Genomic DNA, 20913 nt, shown 5'->3' with positions numbered 1-20913 from the left:
GTTTGTGATGAAGCATCTGTACCGGTGCAGATGAAGCAACGAGAAGTGTCACTGTAGTAACTGCTCAGTCAAGTATATCCAGGGCCTTGAAAGCTCTGATAGACATGCTGTCTGTTTTTATAATCAACCCTTGATTCTGTTTTGGATGCCTGAGTATTCACAGAAAAAAAAAGCACAGAGGACCAGCATGGGCTGGACTAAGGGACGGGGGCATTTTGCAACGGCCAGCTCCCCGGATAGCATGAGGAAGAGGAAATGTGCCTTAGTAGCTGTTTCTGGTCTGGCTAGGCAATGGTCTTGGGACACAGGGCTCAGATTAGGAGGCATTGTCCCTTGCAGCTGAGCGCTTTGGATGTGCAGAGGCGGGCTGCAGTCTTGCACAAGGACTATATATATAGGAATATATATATTAATTATATATACGGTTAAATATATACATTTATATACACATATATTATAATATATGTATTCCTGTGTATATATATAGGTCTTGTCAGAGCTGGGGGAGGGAAAGAGTGTGCGCTTACAGCAGCACTCAGAGCTGGGTGAGAAGAGGTATCTCAGATCTGTCCCTTCCCATCCAGCCCGAGGACAGTTCAGTTTGCCGCTTAGAGGTCAAGATGAAGTGCTTGTAAGTAAGGAGAGGTGATGTTAGCCTCAGTGCTTACTCCTTTCTGAAGCAGAAGGAGTCTGTGTGTTGAGTAGCCCAAGTACTCTCAGGAGGATTCTTCAAATGTCTCTACTTGTCTCTCCAAAACAGCTTGCTAGATAAGGAACGCTGCAGTTCTGCTGCAGCACTTTTGTCACCAGCCTCTTTCCAGCTCACTAATTAATTAATCATCTTTTTCACTTCTTCTTTCTTTCCCTCATTCATTTTCAGCAGTTGCAGCAGCAGTCACATTTGCCTCGGCAGCATCTGCAGCAACAGCGGAGCCCATATCCAGTGCCACAGGTCAATCAGTTCCAAGGTAAAAGTCACATTCTTTTTCCTGTTGTGGAGACAAAATACACCTCCGGAGCAGGCGCATGAAAATCTGCATTTTGTGAATACAAGGAGCTAAGCAATGTGGCAGAATAGGAAGGTGGGCTGTTGTACACTTGCACGTACCACAGACTTCACTAAAGGGGAATGCCCAGCTTGGAATGTTCGGTCATGTTTCTGATTTCCTTTTGTTTCACTCAGCCAAAGCTGTATTTTGTATTTGACATGTGTTTTGCCTGCTTGATTCCTGGGTTCAGTGGATTCATCATGTTTGCCTTCACTCTCATCGTTCTTTTTTTTTTCCAGCCAGCATCTCTCGCTGTATCCTGGTTTTACTCTTCTTCGTGTCCTACTTTATTTAATTTGATGAGCAGGGAATTTCACAGAGGTCATCTTCATCTGGAGAAGGACCAGCAGTAGTGTCTGACAGGAGTCAGGTGTGAGAAGTATAGTGAAATATCGGAGGTGAAAATGGAGATTTCTGCAATGAGCTCAGAAAACAGGGATTATTTCGGTGTGCTCACTAATGATTGGGGAATATGAGGGTACTTTGGTTTAGGAAAAAGGTTCATTCTGAGCTTTTTTAGTGCAGTTCATCAGCTCGAATGCCTTCACTAGCTGTGGATTCTGAATATACATAGAACCAGCATGTCCTTGTGTTGCATATCCACCATACTGTCACAAAACTGCAACAGAAACAAGGCAGGCGAGCACACTGCAGTTCTGGTACTCAGGAAGCGAGCAGACAGCCAAAGCTTCTGCTGACAGACAGCAGTGTGGCTCTTTCTAATTGCCTTCCAATTCTCGATTTTGGCAGCATTAATTCTATACGAAGTGAATTCTTTCCCGATAACTTGTTTGCAAAATCAAAATGTATGTGTGCGCTCTCACGCATTATTTGAGAAGCATATGTAAAGTCTTTTCTGTGTCAATGCTTTTTTGAAACCTTGCCTTCGTATGTATAATTTAAAAGAAATGCAAAAGAGAGTTTAGGCTAATGTGACAGAGCGAGGAATTCATTTTCATAAATGAGCCAATTTAAATATAAATATTGCACCTTTTTTTTTTTCTGTTTAGTCCCAATACTGTAATCCAGTGCAGTGGGTTATGTGGGACGGAGACCAGAAGGTGGCCCAAAATCTTCAAATCTGCTGCATCTCCCCTTTAACTGCTGCTTGCCTGAAGCCCTGCCTCTCCCGCCAGGCGCAGCAGCTCCCAGAGGCAGGGAGTGAGCCGCTCAGTTCTGCTGACTCCTTTGGAAGTTTGCAGCTGCTGTTTGCAGTTCATAGATGGCAAGAGGTGCACTACAGGTTTTTAGCATTACTGTCCTCGTCAGCAATGGCTGGAATGGCTGTAAGAAGAGGTATCTTGCAACCGTGGAGGAAGGAGATGACCTACATTTTAAAAAAAGCCTCAAGGGGACCCGAGTGCCAGTCATTGAAAAAAACAGTTTAATTGGTAGCATGGATGAAGTAAAAGCTGCTAGTACATTTGCCCTCTGCAAGTAAGGTCCAGATGGACTCTCTTCAGGCTACTGGATGCTCCATTTATGTATATGTTGGAGAGCTCAGCTACAAGCATCCTTCTGAAGCTTGTCCCGCTGCAGGGAAAAAGAGATGCAGGCATCCACTGCATCGTGTGTGTCGCTATGGGAGCGACACTTCAGTTGTTCATTGCCATTTCTCATGGGAATGTGGCCAACAGAAATAGCAGGGCCTACCATTCTCTGGTCTCCACAGACATTTAGGTACGTTGTCTGCCGCCGAGAGACATCAGGTAGGGGCTGATTTAAGAGCATCCTGATTTTGTTGTACAATTTATGACTCTTAGAGCAACTTTTTTTCTCGCATTTAGTGATATTTGAGCTGGAGTAATTGTGAGCATCTTGCTCCCGGAGCTCTGCCTGCCGAGGATTTTATTTCGTTCGGTGCGGTATTGACTCAAAACCACAGCGAACCCGTGGCACAATCAGAGCTCCGGTAATTGTTTTTAAATAAAGATAGTAAATACAGCAGCGTATTGGCTTCCCAAAAATCAATAGCTCCACCACCCCTCAAAGGGACACGAGCGCGGTCCAGTTCTCTGCCACGGTGTGGAATTTAACAAGGTTAGGATTTTCTGGTTTCCCATCACCGGCCTAAGGTGGACTAAAATGTGCTTATCATATTGATTCACTAATACACTTTCCTTGCTTTAAATGTCCACAAAAAAACAGTTTTTCTTCTTTCCATAGACTTAATCAGTAACAATGGTAAAGAAAATCCATTCATTTATGCCTCCTGAGCTATTAAAACATTGATTGGTCTTCTGAGTCTGACATTTCCATTTTCAAGGCTTACTTCTGAAAGACAATGGAGATATTTAAAAGGGAGCTTCAAGCAGATAACTCAAGTTCAGCTTTTGGTTTCAATTGAAGGCCAGCAGAAGCATTCTCATCTGCTTGGTAGAAGCTGAACCAGGTGTATCTGAAGAAGGTTAAGTACTTCTGCTCACAGTGCTGTGCAGCTTTCACAAGTCTGAGGGAGCAACTATTGCACAGAGCGGGGCGTGCATCATCCCCGGGCCTGTGGAAAATGGCACGCAAACAAAAAAAAAGATTTTACTTTTGAAAGAAGACTTTTCCTCCTAGGTCAGTGCAGAAATAACTACTTGTTGGCCACAGCAAAGTAACAGAAAGATAGGCCTGTGTTAGCCCCGCTGCCCCAGCATCTGTGCAGCATGAGCAGCTTGTTAGCAGGCAAGTAACCGTGGCTGTAATGGCACGTCACACGTGGAAGGAATCACACTGCTGCAAAAATCCAAAGCCACAGATCCCTTTGGGTACAAATCCCCAGGCTGTCATAATTGAAAATTATTTAGTGAGTAACCCGTTGGCCTTTTCACCTTGCCAGCCTTGCTTCAGGCCTGATGGGAAATGAAGCTGCTGGCCTGTATCGACAGCGCTCTGCGGAGCGGTGTCCCACTTCACAAATGCAATACGTAACTCAATCAGTGATTCCTGGTTGGGGCAGCACTCAGCTGTGCTGCCTCTCAGCTCTGAAAAGTGGGGATTTGGCAGGGCAGTGCCAAGGCTGCAGTCACAGCAGTGCGCAGAACGCATCACCTCTGAGATGCGGCTACCATTAGGCTGCAAGTACGTCTCCCAAGGACAGGTAACCTTCTAGTTCTCTGCCAGCCTTCATGTGAAACGGTAATTTATTCACTGGAAAAGCACAGCAAGCTGAAATCCCGCTGTCGTGCAGGAGGCTCCTACAGATTCTCTTGTCAGCACAGACGTGTTGATTTGTGTAAGATTTACAGGATCGTGTTTTTTCTCACCTTGCTCCCTTTCTGGCACAGGTTCTCCCCAGGATATAGCAGCTGCAAGAAACCAAGCAGCGCTCCAGAGCATGAGGACGTCCCGAATGATGGCCCAGAGCGCGAGCATGATGGCAATGGGTCCCTCCCAGAACCCGAGCACGCTGCCCACCACGGTGGGCCAGTCAGACCTGGGCATGGCTCCTTACAGCAACGCCTCCTCCAGCCAGCCGGGAATGTACAGCATGAGCACAGGGATGAGCCAAATGTTGCAGCACCCAAACCAAAGCAGCATGAACATGGCGCATAACGCAGGCCAGGGAACGAGGCAGACTGCCTCTGGACAAGTGGTGGGAATGGTCAGCAGTTTTGGTCAGAACATGCTGGTAAACTCTGCTCTTCCCCAGCATCAACAGCAGATGAAAGGAGCGGTGGGCCAGGTCTTACCCAGGCCGCAAGCACCACGGCTTCAGAGCCTGATGGGAACCGTCCCTCAGGGAACGCAGAACTGGCAGCAGCGAGGCTTACAAGGTATACCCGGAAGGACTAGCGGCGAAATTGGGCCTTTCAATAACGGCACAGCGTATCCGATGCAGTCTGGGCAGCCTCGGCTGCCCAAGCAGCATTTCCCACAGGGACTTAACCAGACAGTTGTGGACACGAGCGGAACAGTGAGAGCCCTGAACCCGGCAATGGGGAGACAGTTGCTGCAGCCGCTGCCCGGGCAGCAAGGAACCAGCCAGGCCAGGCCGATGGTGATGCCTGCAATAAGCCAGGGGGTCCCCACCATGTCTGGTTTTAGCCAGCCTTCCGCGCAGCAGATGCCAGGCTTTGCTCCGAGCAGCCAAGGCCAGGCCTATGAGAGGAATCCCACTCAGGACATATCTTACAGCTACAGTAACGAAGGAGCTGGGGGCTCGTTCTCCAGTTTAGCAGAGGGCGCAGACCTCGTGGACTCCATCGTCAAGAGCGGACCAGGGGATGAGTGGATACAAGAACTCGATGAGTTGTTCGGAAACCCCCAGTGAATGGGCTTGTATAGTCTGGAGTTTGGGTTGTTCCGTTTGAAGAAATCAAAGAGAGGGTTGGATGCGCTCCCCATCCTCGGATCGTTGGGGTTTTTTGTTTGAATTGGTTTGGGTTCTTTTGTTTGTTTTCTTTTGTATTTAATCGTGCAAATCGAGCTGATCTGTAGCCAACTTGGGAAGGTTCGGGTGATGCTGAGAACATTGGTATCACAAGACTTCCATAGGCAGTCTCCACTGCGTGGCAGCACCTGCTGCGTGGGTGCAGGGCAGGATGGGGAAACTGGAAAAGCCAGCTGATGCCTCTGAAAGGGGACAGGGTGGTCTTTCTCTGCTGAAATGAGGTTTCCTTGCACAGCAGTATGGGCTAGCCCCGATGTGTCCCACCTCACGTAACTGCGAAGGCCGCGGCTTTCAGGGTAGCAGATGGAAGCCCGAAGAAGCCCACCGATGACCACGCACAACCAGCCTTGGTGTCGGCAGGCCTCAGCGAACCATGGCCAGGCTCTGGACTGCTGCGAGGGGAGTACATGTGACAAACCTAAACAGTCACAGAGGGGTCACCATTTTCACCGCAGAGTGATAAAAATCCAGTAGGAGTGTAACAGAACGTGAACGTGGTTGCGCAGTGAGGACAGTTTGATTGCTGGACCACTGCTGGAGATGGCTTTAGGGAGCGGGTTGTGTAAGGAGCTATTTAGTCCCCAAGGGACTTGCAGTAGTGCTTCCCTGTCAGAGCACTTTGCGTGCCCGGGTTGCAGAACAGAGCTGAGAGAGATGCTAAAGGGCTTCAAGGCACCAGGGGACACCAGCGAAAGTCCTAAGGAGGTCCCTGTCTCTCCTCCCTCCCCGGTATGTTTTCATACGTCACCCTCCCATCTGTCAGTGTAAAAGAAACTGAAGTCACTGCGCTTTTCTTCACAAAGGGGCAGGAAGGGGATCAGAAGGCAGGAAGGAGAAGATGTGCGGGGAGGGTCTGGCAAGCAGGAACAAGTTCCTCCTCTCATATTGCAAAACGCAGGCTTAGCAGGTTGGCGTGCATGGGCTCTCAATCTGACATTTAGTGCCACCTGGTCTTCTGTTTTAAGCAAGCGGTGGTCTAACCTCCTTTGTTTGCTGGAATAACATTCACTGCAGTATTTGAAAAATGGGAGCCAAGGAAGGACTACAGTGAAGAGCATGAATGAATGGCTAAAATAGCGGATTTAGGCATCAAAAACATCGAGTCTGCCTAAATATGCTTTTAGGTAATAGTGACGTATCACCGTCTCCACTGTCTATTTCCACTGTGTGGACCGGTGCCGAGAGCACTGCAGTGAAGAGGTGATCCGTCTTCCACAGAGACGCTGGCCATTCTGATTGCCTGATGCAGCCGGGGCCCGAGCCAAGGAGAGCTGCCCTCCAAAACCTGCCACCTCCTCAGCTGCGAGCTGCCCACTGGGGTGGGTCACGCTTACCCCATTCTGAAGCACAGCACGAGGTCTCATTCCGGTCGCTGCCAAAGATGGCAGAGGTTTGCCTGTCCGCTGCTGCAGCAGGAGCCGGGTCAGGCCCCAGTGCAGCGAGCGAGAGCAGCAGCCAAAGTTCTCGGCTCACAGCCACGCCGCGGGCAGACGACTCTTGTGGGGACGAGCGTGAGGGAAGGGACAGCCCACAGTGGCAGCACCCTGAGGGACAGGGGCAAGGGAGCAGCGTGGGGACGCAGGCGGGCCACTGGGAAGAGCAGCTCTGCGTGTGGATGGTGGCCAGCAGCGAGCTGTTGTCTTTGCAAAGCTTCCTCCAAATACTCCGTACTGGGACCAAGTACTAGACGTAGATTTTAATAGATTTGAGGTTTTTTGGTTGGTTTTTTTTTTTTTTCCTCCTTACTATGGTGCTGATGTATATGTAATATTAAAAAAAAAAAAAAAAAAAGTTATTTGTAAATATGTTTTTACAATTCTACAGATATCACTGGGTCTACTATCTGTAAAATATATACATATAAAAATATATATATATACTGTTTGTTTAAAATAGAGTATTTTTATTTCATTCCTTAACTCATCCTTACTGCAGTGGTATTGCACTTCAGATGATGTCTGATTACTAATTTGTACTGTATCCCTGATGGCAACTTGCTCCATTTTATTCAGATTTTTCTAGTTTTCTGTTTTTACTTTGTACATTAAGCATTGCTTATTTCCTTTTAAGACCTGTACAGAGCTCTGAAAATGTAGAAAAAAGCTGATGTTAACATACCACTTTTAAAGAAAAAAAGAAAGAAAAAAAAAAAAAAACCCACCAAGCAAACGAATAAAATAAAAGATGGTTATCTGAGTCATATGCAAGGCTGGTCTGTGAGATCACCTCTCAGCCCTCTGCTCCTGCGGCGCTCCCGTGACACTGCCCCAGATGTCGGTTACCAGGCAGGCAGCAAACACAGGTGAGTGCAGTGAGCTGCTGGGGGCTGGCAGCTCAGCTGTGTGTTATTGCTCTGAGGCCCTTCTGCCCCTTTCATAAGAGCAAGGAAGGCTCTCGTTACTTCCAGGTGTTGCGAGACAAGGTTTCTTGTACTCTGTACTGGAGCGGTTGCTACAGGTGAGCTGGTCCTTCATTATGCCACCGCCAGAGGCAGCATCTCTCGGTCTCCGTGACTGCTGCGTGCAGGAAGGAAATGCTTTTGGGGAGGACACGGGGTGAAAGGTGTTGGAGTGCTGCAGCTGTGCTCTGGAGAGGTGAAATGGGAGGGAAGGAGAGAGACGTGGGGTTGGATGTAGGAGGTAGAAAGATGAGTTGGGGAAGCGAGGGAAAGGCGTGTTCACAGCAGCTCCCCAACCTGCTGCTCCACTGTGAGGTTTTGTGGTCAGAAACCCTTTGGTGAGTGCATATGGGCTTGTTGTATTTACGTGACCTGTGTAAGACAAGCATGTCGTGCAGCTTTCAAGGCTTGGCACGTCTCTCTCCTGTTCCCCCCCCCCCGGGGAGTTATAGTGAAGCACACACTGGGTGCTTCGAGCTAGTGCAGCTTACAGAAGCCCTGTGTGTTTGAGCTGCCGGTGTGGCTTGGTCCAAGTACAGACCTTAAGGTGAGTTGCCCTCTTCTCCTCATGTCAGTCCGGTGCTATGGTAAATGCAGCTCTGAGCAGCTGAGGCGGTGTGTATCCCACACTATTACAGCTTGTGCTACTATATGGCACTTGGCAGCCTTACATCCACCTTTTTTGGCACATGTATCTGTCCCTGTATTGCCTCTTCCTTCCCCTGGGGTAGATGGGGAAGGGGTAGCTATCCATAAGCATGCCAGTGCGTTTCAACAGGTGAGCTTAGTGCAGAATAATTTCAGAAGCAAGGACCTACATGAACATTACTAGCAGCCTTTGGGTCTCCTCTATTACATGTTTCAAGCCTGATGTGTGATTGAGACACCTGACTTCTTTTCCTTTTTGCCCGCGACTGCCTCAAGGCATCACTGGCAGGTAGATTTGCTGTCCTTTTGCCTGTCAGAGGGAAGCTGTCGAAGAATTCCCAGTGACTTCTGTGGCTGTTGTCTCTGTTCTGTTTTTTCCCTGGAACCATGTGCCAGAGAATTGCCTTTTCTACCACTGTGTCAGCTCTCGCCTGCTCACCCCCGTGATCTGTCCTCTGAGCTCAGCAGCTGCTACTGCCGTCAAGTCCCACCCCCGTGTACACATTTCATTTTATTATTTCAACTGCCCCATCCCCAGTCACCACTTGCAGCCACTAAGGTATGCCTTTAAGTCACGTTACAGCATCTGGGAGGGCCAAACTTCTGCACATGCACTGCGTCCCCCTTTTTTGTGTGAAAGGTGCTGATGAACCCAAGCCAATGCTCGCTAGTACTCAGGTTGCCAACCCGAGTGGACTTCTAGGAAGACAGTAAGTGTTCATTACGTAGACTTGACTGAGCAGAACTATCAACATGCAGTTTGGCCGAACTGTGCACCAGCCACAGCAGAGAGAGCTTAGGCCTGCTGGCTCTAACATGAATGCATCCAGCGTTGCAAAAGTCCTTTGAATTATCACGATCTACCAAAACAGTCAGTCATGGTCTTCACTTCTCTGTAGTTCCGGAGCATTAGAGCAGCCCGTCGTGCAGGATGGCTGCTGCTGCCGGGAGTGAAGAAGAGTGAAGGAAGGCTTCAGAGGCATCGACAAAGCCAGAGGATGCTGGGTAAGGCGGGCTGTTGCTTGCAGTGTCAGTTGGAGCCGAGTTACTTGGTGAATTAATGGGTTTTGGGTTTTTGCGATTTGTTTTGAGTTTGCAACACTGCATAGGAAGACAGACCGTGTAAATAGAGAACGCCAATGCGATGCACCATTCTGTCTTAGTAAATTCTTTTCAGGAAAAGAGATTTCACAGGGAAAGGAGCAAGTGTAAACAGCTCAGAAAAAGCACAACGTTTAATGTTGCAGTGGAATGCTAATGGAGAATTCTGATCCCTTATTTACATACAGCTTATCATCATTTTGGTGTCCAGGTAGAGCTTGTGGGTTTCATTTACTTGGGGGTTTTATTTTGTTTTAAAGTACTCAGAACAATTTATGTAATTTCTTCCCAATGTTGAAGCCCAGGTATTCATCCGTAAAGCTGTTAACGATCCCAGCTGCACCAAGGATTGCCAAGCAAGCCAGAACTATCAGACTCAAAAAAAACCCCGTTAACCTAGAAGTAGGAAGCAGAAAAAAAGCTGTTACGAGCTGTACACAGTGTGTTTGCAGTGAAACCAGCTGCCTGTCTACCTCAGTTAAGAGGAGCCGTGCTCGGTGGAAAGGATCACTGTCGGAACAACACCTCGGGTGTTTCGGCAGTAGAATCGTTCCCGCATGTAACATGTGCTAGGGAGGAAAGTGATTCCTAATGGCCTCTCTAGAGGAGCATACTTCCCCCAGTGTTCCTTGATACTTATGTGAAGTTGCGAACTTTTTCTGATATGAACTACTTCATCCCAAGGAGGCATCTTTGTCAGATACTCTCTGCTGAGCTGGGAGGTCTGCTTTTGGTTATTACATTGACTTGAAGAGAGTCCAGTGTTACCGGACTGAAAAGGAACAATATATTCCTAAAACTCACCTGTCAGGGCACTCATTCGTGCTGGGAGAGGATCAGAATACTTTTTTTCAAAAATAATGTTATTAAGCATGGACAGCACATCAAGGGAGGTGAATTTCCATCTCTTTGCCCTTATGAGACTCCATCTAGCGTATGGCTGGCATGTGGGGATGGTGAGGTGCTGAAACAGGCTGCCCAGAGAATCTGGGTGTGCCCCATCTCTGGAGATGCTGAAGGCCGAGTTGGATGGCGTCCTGGGCAGCCTGATTTGGGGGTGGCAGCCCTGCCCATGGAAGGGGGTTGAAGCTGGATGGGCTTTGACGTCACAGAATCACAGAATGGCCTGGGATGGAAGGGACCTCAAGGATCATCAAGTTCCAACACCCCTCATTGAGTACCTCAGCCTTCTCCGTATCTGTCATAGCCAGTTCTCCTTTCTCATTTACCAAAGGAGATAAGCTCTCTTTCACCTGCCTGATCTGGCCAACGTATCTATAGAATCCCTTTCTTGCTGTTTTTAATGTCTCTCACCAGCTTCAGTTTCATCCGTACTGTGGCTTTCCTAACCCCTCTCCGCAAGTCCAGACAGCATCCCTGTATTTTCCCCAGGTGACATGCCCTTGTTTCCACAGCTGGTACGGTCTCTTACAGCAGGTCCCTGCCAAGCCATGTGGGCTTCCTGCCTCCCCTGACTGCTGTCTTATTCTGGGGGATGGAGAGCTTTTGCACTCTCAGAAAGGCATCTTTAAAGAGCGGCCAGCTTTCTTTCACTCCTTTGTCTCTAAGGACAGCTTCCCAGGAGATCTCATACAACAGTTCCTTAAGCAGCCTGAATTTTGCTCTCCCAAAGTTCAGGGTCCTGACCTGACCTTTGCCAGACCCACGCACGTTCCTTGAGATCCCTCCCAACCCGAGCCATTCTGTGATTTTAAAGTAGAAATCTCAGGGAGTGCTTGGAGAGCTCTTCAGCCCTGAAGCGCAGCGTGTGGCTGGCACACAATAACAGCATGCGCTCTTCTTTGCTCTTAGCTGCCTTGGAGCGGACTCTGGTCAGGTAGGCAGATACTGGGAGTTGCTGCAGGATTGATTTCTGCAGGCAGAGCGAGTGAGGACAGGCCGTCACGTAAGCACTGGAAAGATATCTGAGGAGCTTGCTGGACTTGGGTTTATAGTCCATTATGCCCATGCCTGCAGAAGTACAACGGTTGGGTATTCAGCAGCTGGCTGTGGAGCCTGAGAACCTCACTGGTGCCTAGAGGCTTGATACATACAGCCTCCCCATATGGGGTGTGCAAAACAAGGGTTTAAAAACGGTGAGTGTAAGACCTCCTCAGTTGCAGGTGCACGAGGGGATAAGGCTCTGTCTGATAACGAAGCAAGCTGCTATCCTTGGACGTCCTTGTAAGGGTGATTTTTTTTAAGCCCAGAGTGCTGAAGTAAAGCATGGGAAAGATTTGTTTTTGGTTTTTTTTTTTTTGTTGTTGTTTGTTTGTTTTTTAGTTTGTTGAATGAAAGTGAGCTGTGCTCTCCTTGTTCATTTGTTTCGAAGGCTCTGCTCCCTAGACTTCCTTAACAGTCATCAGTCTTCCGGTCAGTGCTCTCTGTATCGTTTGGGCCACTGCATCTCTTAGTGGGAGCCCTGGGTCAGGAAACAGCAGGTAGTGCTGTGCCTTCAGCAAAACGTGAAGCGGCGTGTTGGAGTGTGCCTGCACAACAGAGGGGTGTTCTGCTGATGCGTGTGTTTGTTGTAGCAGGATTCATGTCGCTACATGCAATGCATTTACATTCATTAACATACACTTATCTGAAGCTGTGCCTCTTATCTATTTGGTCAAAGTTTATCAGCCTACAAGGACAGATGCGTTTGCATCTGCGAGTGCACTTTGTATGGGTAAAGGTTCTTGTTGTGATAAGCTGAGGAAAAATGAAGCAGCAGACAAGCCGGTGCTGTGTGTGCCTTGCCTCCTTCACAAGAAGCTGCAGAGCTGCTTCTGCCTTTGGCCCTCTGAGTGCGGTTGCCCGTCCGCTCGGCACAAAGCAGGCTCCTGTGAGGTGGGCATCAAACCTTTCCTCCCATCGCCTGCAGCGCCTGCACACCTTACCCTAAGGCTCCCCTGTCACAGCCAGCCCTCCTTCCCCAGGATCTTTGCTTCAGCTCTCTTGCTGGCACGCTGTCCACGTTGCACTCAATTGCAGTGACGTCTCACTGCCAGGCCTCAGCTCCCAGCCCAGCTCAGGCTACAGCTGGGGTCTGTAACCTGCACGCAGCTCCTTACCTTTTTGATGCAGACTCCGCATAGCCGTGGAAGTACTTGTGGCGAGCGTACATGTACAGCAGGCCCAGCAAGGAGGCTAGTTCTAAGAAACAAGTAATGGGAAAAGTGAGGACAGTTGCGGACAGTCGTTTTAGTTATCTGGGGGCTGTCCCAGGAACTGGGCAATGGGCTGCAGCACTTCGGCTTGACCCAGCTGTCACTTGGTATCATTACGGCAGTTCGTGTTCAAGGGCAATGTTTGTTTTAGGAAAGAGAATCTTATTTATGTTGTTAGTAACCTGCTTTGCATTTATATAGCAGCTTTTATCCAAGGACAGGAGAGAAAGCTGTAGTGCACGTCAACTTTCCGATCTCCCTGTGGGAAAAGCATGAAGATAATTCTGATGGATGGAGCAGGCTGTGCGGCCACTTGCGTTGCCCAGCACTAAGCAGTGCCAGTGAATTTGGTGTCCTTTCCAACCACACAAATATTAGGGAGGACAGCTTTTCCTCTGCTCTGGATTAATTCCTGCATACACGCCTGTGGGAGTTGCTGTAAAAGTGACTTAAAGTGGAGTTAAAGTAGTTCTCCTCTTATATATGACAGCATGCATCTTCCCTGACTCAAGTATCTGCTTAGGAGCACATGTACCATCTCACATCCAGCAGCAGTGGAGCTGCTCCGGATTTAGCTCAGTGTAATGGAGATGGGAATCTGTCTGTAAGGGAGCCCCAAAATGAAATGTTTGTTTTTTGGTTTTTGGTTTTTTTTTTAATGCCAAAATGCCAGCCTGCATAGGTATGTGAGAAACACAACAGATTTTAACAAGTCTGCCCACATACCTGAGGGGCAGTAACCATGTGTGGCTGGAGATGTTGTGTGCTGACTGCTCTCCGGTGCTTAGCGCCATGTCCCCGAATGAACAAGGGACCATAGCTGCGTTTGATGTCCTGTGAGAACTGCCCTATAATGCGCACGTAATTGTTAGTGGGAAACATCTGGGAGTTGCCTCTTCTGAACGATTGGCCCGGAAAATCCTCAGTGGGTTTGTGAATGAGGAATGTGCCATGTCGCGGCTCTGTGATTTGCAAGAAAAGCGAAAGCTGGTGGGGCTGTGTGAAATGCCATGACTGTTTTGTCATGGCACTTCACTGCAGAGCCATCGAGCCTTCCTTCAGGATGACTAGGGTAAGGCAACGCAATCAAGGGAAGGCAAAAGGAAGTCTGCATAATTTTACCTCCCAATAAAGCTGATTTTTACATCTTTGCAGTCCAATAGGTAGCAAGAACTCCTTACCTTGATTGCAAAACCATCCTGCGATCCAGAGGAGAGTCTGGAATATGGGGTAAAACTCTGCGCAGTTTTGTCTGTGGGATAAATTTGACATGAAGTTATTCTGGAAAGGGAAAGGACCATTGGTGAGAGAGATTTTTTTAAGGAGAATCAGCTTTGGCCTCGCTTTGTTCCCACCAAAGTTAATGCTCTTGAATTCAGCGGGAGCATGCTCAAGCCAGCCTTAGGTGCTCTTAAACATTCCCTTCTTGTAATCTCAGTATAAATACAATCGATTTCAAATGTCTCCTCGTATTTAAGGTTTTGTATCCCACCTACAAGGAAGTGCTTAACCATTATCTTAACTCAAGGGAGCAGTACAGCAGGAGCAGGCAGGAGTTCAAGCACAAAGATATGGTGTTGACTGCTTATCTGCCTGCTCAGTGAGCGAGTTTTGTGGGTCAGCAGGACTTCAGCCAGATCCTTCAGGACTGCAGGAGGAGGCACAGAGCCACATGCAGGCAGTCCAGGTTGCTCTGCTGAGGCCAAGTGCCTTTACAAAGTGCAGCCAGGCACAGGCAGCACGCTATGGATTTTCCTACGATTAGGATCGTAATGTCTTAGTCAGCATCGTCAATTTTCATGCCAGCACACTGAATTCTGTAAGGTGCAGCCAACCAGTTCTGAGCCTTTGCTGAGGATTGGGGGATCTGATGGCCCATCTTTATCAGAATTCAAATGGGGACTTTTAAATTAGCTGAATGTACCCCATTGTCATAAAATAATAGCCTCACCATTTGAAAAGCATTCTTTTCATTCTTTTTTCATTTTTTTCTGAGCAGAGGATGCAATTACAAATGTAATATCTGAAGGTAATGTTTTCGCTTCTCTTCCGGATTGAATTGTTATTCATTGCCACCATCTCCGTGGTGTCAGGACTTACTGTGCACGAAATGTTCTTTCAAATTCGGGAGCTCCAGTGACAGCCGGGGGCAAGACCTTGTGCTTCATTCTTGATTTTCCCACCAGCTGAGCAAAATGACCTGTAAGCAAAAATAAGGGCTTGTGGATTGCACGGTTCTTCTCGTTTAAGAAGAACGGTTCAGTTGAGTCTCTAACACATTTTTTTTTTTTTTTTTTAAAGCAATCATTGTTCTTTGGCTTTTTTAATCAGATGGCTACTAGCTAAAACTGTTTTTTTTTCCCTGCAGAAGTTCAGGTCACGCCTTCAAGTGTGGCTTACTCTTGAGAAAGGGGAGCAAATTGCAAAACCGCTGTTTCAGAAATGTATTTTTCCCCTTTCTGTATTCACTGACATTATTTAGGAACCGAATAGCCGAGTCCTAGACCTGCAGAGCCCAGGCCTACAGCAGCGGTGCTGCCGCAGCCCCACCTCAGCCCTACCACCACGTTGAGGTCAGGCAACACGGCGCTCAGCTGGACTCACAGCAGTTCTTCTGTGTTGGTTCACCTGGACTGCAGCGCGTGCTGGGAGTAAACCGAGCTGCCATGTTTTACATGGAATGAACAGCTCAGCTTGGGCTGGAGTTATCCTGACCCGCTGGTGATTTTAACTGGGTTTAGCTAATACGGATTAACCACCACAAGGAAGAACGTATGTATTTCCTCTTCCCGCTTTCAAGGTCTGAACAATTTGTGGAGTTTTCCAAAGGCACGAGGCTTCTGGTTAATGTGCTTTGGTTTGGCTTTAACCCTTCACACTCCTGTGTCAAGCACAACTACAGCGTATCTCAAAGCAAATCATTACAAGCACTAAAAATGCTCCCACGGTCACCAACAGACCCACAGGGATGTCACAGACCTGCCCGCCTCCTTGGTTCTCTGCAGTGTGCCAGCAGCCGTGAAGTGCATATTTTAGATATTTAAGGTATTTTGCATATCTTAGAGAAATGCACTGAGGGGGACATGCTGCAGAATATCTCTATTATTGCTGCCTGGTATAAAGGTTCACTTTCCTCTTTCCTTTCAGATACTGAAGCACGTGTCTGTCTATTTCAGGAAGCAGTGCTTTCAGTCCGGCATTGATGTACTCGGTCTGACAAAGCAACTCTCCCTTTTTGAGGTTTTCAGTTGCATAGCTGCATAAATAAGAATCGAAACCGAAACACGGCGCGGCGGTTAGGTAACTTCACAGATAGTTGCAAGCTCTCACAATAGCGCGATTCCAACAAGCCCGCAAACCAAACAGAATTGAAAAGAAATGCATTTGTCCTAGAAGGAAAAGTAGCCTGTCCCACCGTGCCAACTCCCTCCCGGGCTGCTGCACAGTGGGCAAACAGTGCTCTTCCGGGAGAAGTCTGAGCAGTCACAAGAAGTTAAAGCTACAGGGCAGCCAGTTTGTTCTAAAATAATTTCCAGTGCTGCAGAACAGGAGGAAACCTCCCCGAGCCCCAGCCCTGCAGCCCCTGGGGAACTACCTTGCTGGAGGGCAGAAAGCAGAGACACGACAGCGAGCAGAGCTAAGTCACCAGCCATGTTCCCGGCAGCTCCCAGCGTGTGCAGTGCGCGAGTGGGGCAGGGAGCTCCAGAGAGCAATAAGGAACTCGATGGGTGGGGGAACTGCAGGGTTTTCCAGTATTGCGACAAAGGGCTGCCTTGGGAAGAAAAATGTCTACCTTTCTGAAACGAGTGCGAAGTTACAGCCGGTTTTTTTGCTCGCGAAAAGTTCAAATGCAGTCAGCCAGCTCTGCCTGCCTTTGCCTGTGTGAAAACACAGAGAGAACAAAACCAGCCCTGCCTGCCTCTGTGCATTCAGCTGTTCTTTTATGTCTTAGCCTTCAAGCTGTAATCTCTTTGGGGGTGAAGACTTTTTGTTCGCCGTTTGCACGGGCCTGTGGCAGCGGGGTCTGCGTCCGTCGCTGGTAGTGCCGCTCTAAAGAAAGCAGCAGGTGCAGCAGGTGGGGAGGAGAACTGGCTTTGTCCTGGCCTTGTGCTTGATTTCTGGGTTTTGCCCAACGGGTACAACTTAAGGCTGTTACAGATGACGCGAAGCCTCTCAACCTCAAATAGCTTGCATGCCACGAGGAGTTGTTTGGGGTAATTCGAAGGGTAAAACAACTGAGAAAGAAAGAAAAACTTCTCCTCGTTTTACCATCTGTTGTGCATTTCCCATAGTTTATGCCTCCGCCTAAGATTAGGAGAGATCCTCTCAAGGCTTTTTTGCCAGCTAGCTTTAACCATCAGGGAGCTCGGTGTTGTTAGCCTCTGCGATCCCAGAACCAGAACAAAACCAGCGTCGTGTTTCTTGTGACTCCAGGATCACCCATCTGCTTTGTTTCTGACTGACATCGAGGGGGGTATTTCGTTGGCTTCAGTCCATCAGGCTAATTGCAATGGCTCAGGCAACAGCGCCTTTACATCAGCTACCTTACCGTGCCAAATTTTATTTCTTGTGCGTTAATTCAGCACGTTGTTCTTTTTAAAGATTAGAACAGAAGATATGCTTAATAACAGCAGTTGATGTTTGAACTTAGTAACTCTTAATTGCCGATTTATGCACTTCAACTACTGTTCCTGTGGCGGTTTGGGGTTGGCTTTCTGACAAGACGGTTTCTCTGTGTTTCTGGTTGGCTGAGAAGGGTTTAAAGCCCCGTCACCCTGCCGATATAGGGGAGTGATGGAAAATTGAGGCACGGAGCTGGTCACCGAGAAGTCTGGAAGATCAGCCTAAAAAGTTCAGCCCGTAAGAGCTGACCGTTGTGAGGCTGGCTGAGGCTGAGGTTGTGCTTTCTTTCCGACTTCGTTCCAAGTATGTGACTTTCTACATGAGAGCAGACGTATGAAGTTCTGCTGCAGTTTGACCAGAAGGTAGGCAGCGATACAGTTTGGGCTATGAGGTTAAACCCACAGTGTTCTTATCTTACGTGGCCATTACGGCTGAGCTAGGGTACTTTTAAAACAGCATTCTCATTGCGCCGATAGCACGAGGTTCGCAGCTGCCTATAGATCTGTATTGCTTTTGGCTGCCTGTAGTCCACAGGCAATTGAAACTAGAGTTACGCTCCCTCCTGGTTACCGTGTTACCCAGTAATAGAAAATCTGATCCTACACAAAACAAGGCTTTTAGGATAGGTTTATTTCTGATTGTGTAAGTACAGTAGCACCTCAAATGCGTAGAGCTTTTATGATGTGTCTAAGTCCTAATCAGTGAATTGATGCCGGGATCAACTGAAAGGTTTCTCCAGTTTTGCTGGGACCTTACGGCAGCTTGTCTGTGGTTGATCTCTCAGCTCTTGAGGAACGCAGTTTGATTTTGTATTTCCTCCACTTGTTTCTATTTTACATGTACTTGGCTTATCTCTACTGCTGTAAGTGCATGTGTTTTTTCCGGCCGTCCACAGCCAAATAGTGAAAAGAGAGGCTCTGAACAGTGAAACTTTGGCTTCACCAAAGGAAGGTCATGCCTAACTAATCTTGTGGCCTTCTATGATGGAGTGACGGCATTGGTGGACGAAGGGAAGGCGACCGATGTCATTTTCCTGGACCTGAGCAAGGCCTTTGACATGGTCCCCCACCACATCCTCATCTCCAAATTGGAGGGAAGTGGATTTGATGGGTGGACGACCCGATGGATAAGCAATTGGTTGAAAGGCCGCAGACAGAGGGTGATGGTCAATGGCTCTATGTCCAGGTGGAGGCCGGTAACAAGTGGTGTCCCCCAAGGGTCTGTCTTGGGACCGGTGCTCTTTAACATCTTTATCAATGACATCGATGAGGGAATTGAGTGCACCCTCAGCAAGTTTGCTGACGACACCAAGCTGAGTGGTGCGGTTGATACGGTGGAAGGAAGGGATGCCATTCAGAGGGACCTCGACAGGCTGGAAAGCTGGGCTCGGGTGAACCTAATGAGGTTCAACACGGCAAAGTGCAAGGTTTTGCATTTGGGCCGGAAGAACCCCAGGCACCCGTACAAGCTGGGAGGAGTGGTCCTTGAGAGCAGCTCGGCAGAGAAGGACCTGGGGGTCCTGATGGACGAGAGACTCAACATGAGCCAGCAGTGCGCTCTGGCAGCTCGAAAGGCAAATGGGATCCTGGGCTCCATCAGGAGAGGGGTGGTCAGCAGGGACAGGGAAGTGATTGTCCCTCTCTACTCGGCTCTTGTGAGGCCCCATCTGGAGTACTGTGTCCAGGTGTGGAGCCCTCAGTACAAGAAAGACATGGAGATTTTGGAAAGGGTCCAGAGGAGGGCGACTAAGATGATCAGGGGGCTAGAGCACCTCCCCTATGAGGACAGGCTGAGGGAGTTGGGCTTGTTCAGCCTGGAGAAGAGAAGGCTGCGGGGCGACCTCATTGCAGCCTATCAATACCTGAAGGGAACCTACACCCAGGAGGGGAGTAAACTCTTCATAAGGGCTGACAATAGCAGGACTAGGGGAAATGGATCCAAGTTGAAGGAGGGAAGATTTAGGTTGGATGTTAGGGGGAAGTTCTTTACGAGGAGAGTGGTTAGGCCCTGGAACGGGCTGCCCAGGGAGGTTGTGGATGCCCCGTCCTTGGACGTGTTCAAGGCCAGGTTGGACGGGGTCCTGGGCAACCTGATCTAAATGTGTATGTTTGGTGGCCCTGCTAGGCAGGGGGGTTGGAACTACATGATCCTTGAGGTCCCTTCCAACCCGGGTGATTCTGTGATTCTGTGATTCTGTGATTCTGTGAAACATAATGTGAGGCCAGAGATACTGATGGTGTCTTAGCAGACTTAGGTGGTATTTCACTACCATCAGTATTTCACTTCCACGCCACGCTTTCCCTTTGTGCTCTACAGGGCAAGTCAGCGATAGTTCTCCGTTGCCAATATAATCCGGAGCAGCGCATACCAAGGCACAGGGCAGGGAAAAGAGTGGCAAGTTTCAACGTGGCACGTTCAATATTGGAACAGTGGCAGCTCAATATTGGAGCTGGATATCCACGTAGCCACAGGATTTCTGGCACACTCCTGGTGTCTTGCTGACCCGTGCTTCCCTGGCAGACCTTCCCAAGGAGGCCGGCTCTTCTTCCCGCAGAGAAGCTGCCACTTCTCAGCAGCAAAGGCAGATCCCAGCAGGGTGGCAGAGCTGCTGTCACAAGAGAGCAGATGGTTGGGGTAGTGAGACCAAAGGCATTTTGAGCATGAAAACAGACAGATCAAATAAGCTCTTTTAATGGACTTACACTGACAAAGCTGCTTGGTTTTTGTCTCTGAAAGAGCTGAAAAGAGCTTTGCGAAGGGCAGGATTCAGTCCTAGCTGGAGGGTGCACCTTCTTAAAGGCCGGTCTCAACTGGTGGAGCAACATCTTTTATATTTAAACACCTTGTGGAGGCAGGCTGTGAAGGATGGAGAGGCTTCTGGAAGGGAGAGCATATCTGAACTCTCACATACTTCACTCGAAATGCTTATAGGGTAAATCAACTCTATTACAATGTACGAGGCTGGCCCATGAGTCAAAAGCAGTTTTGCTGCAGCAGTCAGTGAGCTCTGTAGTTAATTAATTTACTGCACCCTAAAACAACATTTAACAAAGAACGTGGGCCTGCATGGCACTGAGCCATAGTCAGACTTGAAAATCATCGGAACTATAAAACAGATGAAAGAGGAAAGCAAAATCTTTGTTTCTTCAAACGCTGCTAATGCTACTGTCATACGTATACTTTGCGTGGGCCCTCAGAGAAGGGATGAGTGGTCCATTTGAAGGCCTGGCTGCCCAGAGTCCTCTGGTTTGCACGGGCTATACCAAAGAGAGAAACAGATCCTCAGTTTGCACCCCTTCCTATGGATGTCAGCTCAGTGAGACCAGACTATTTTTGGTGGTTGTGGCAGAGGAGATTTAAAAGGATTAAATAAAGTAGTAGCCAAAGGTTCCGATTCTTCCCCAAGCTGTACCTTCCGCAGCCTTTTGTCACCTGCGTCAATATTGTATATAAGTCAGGGAATAATTGGTTCACGGCGTTCCCGTCTGGGCGTACAAAAGATTGATGTGCTGTAAGTCCCATCAGTGCTAATGCACGTTGTTATATGCACATAAATTCTTG

At 48.4% G+C, this 20913-nt stretch overlaps 2 protein-coding genes across 2 annotated transcripts in view; one reads left to right on the top strand and one right to left on the bottom strand.

The window, feature by feature from the left end:
- Positions 1-5307, top strand: part of MAML3 (mastermind like transcriptional coactivator 3) — a gene marked incomplete at both ends in the record, with an annotated part of 196798 nt that extends 191491 nt beyond the window's left edge. The window contains 2 exons of the mRNA XM_079534740.1: positions 881-968; positions 4322-5307. Of these exons, the coding sequence (XP_079390866.1) occupies positions 881-968; positions 4322-5307 (1074 nt within the window). The remainder of the gene's footprint in view (positions 1-880; positions 969-4321) is intronic.
- Positions 5308-9837: 4530 nt separating this feature from the next.
- Positions 9838-16382, bottom strand: MGST2 (microsomal glutathione S-transferase 2; the record flags this gene model as incomplete). The annotated part of the gene is made up of 5 exons (XM_079534522.1): positions 9838-9970; positions 12634-12715; positions 13911-13981; positions 14830-14929; positions 16325-16382. 5 exons carry the CDS (start codon positions 16380-16382, stop codon positions 9838-9840), a joined length of 444 nt encoding a protein of 147 aa, XP_079390648.1.
- Positions 16383-20913: the final 4531 nt, after the last annotated feature.

This window comes from Tetrao urogallus (assembly GCF_951394365.1).
Source record: "Tetrao urogallus genome assembly, chromosome: 4".
NCBI classification, from domain to species: Eukaryota; Metazoa; Chordata; class Aves; order Galliformes; family Phasianidae; genus Tetrao; species Tetrao urogallus.
Note: the sequence above shows the minus strand (reverse complement) of the source record. Positions and strands in the feature narration are given on the sequence as shown.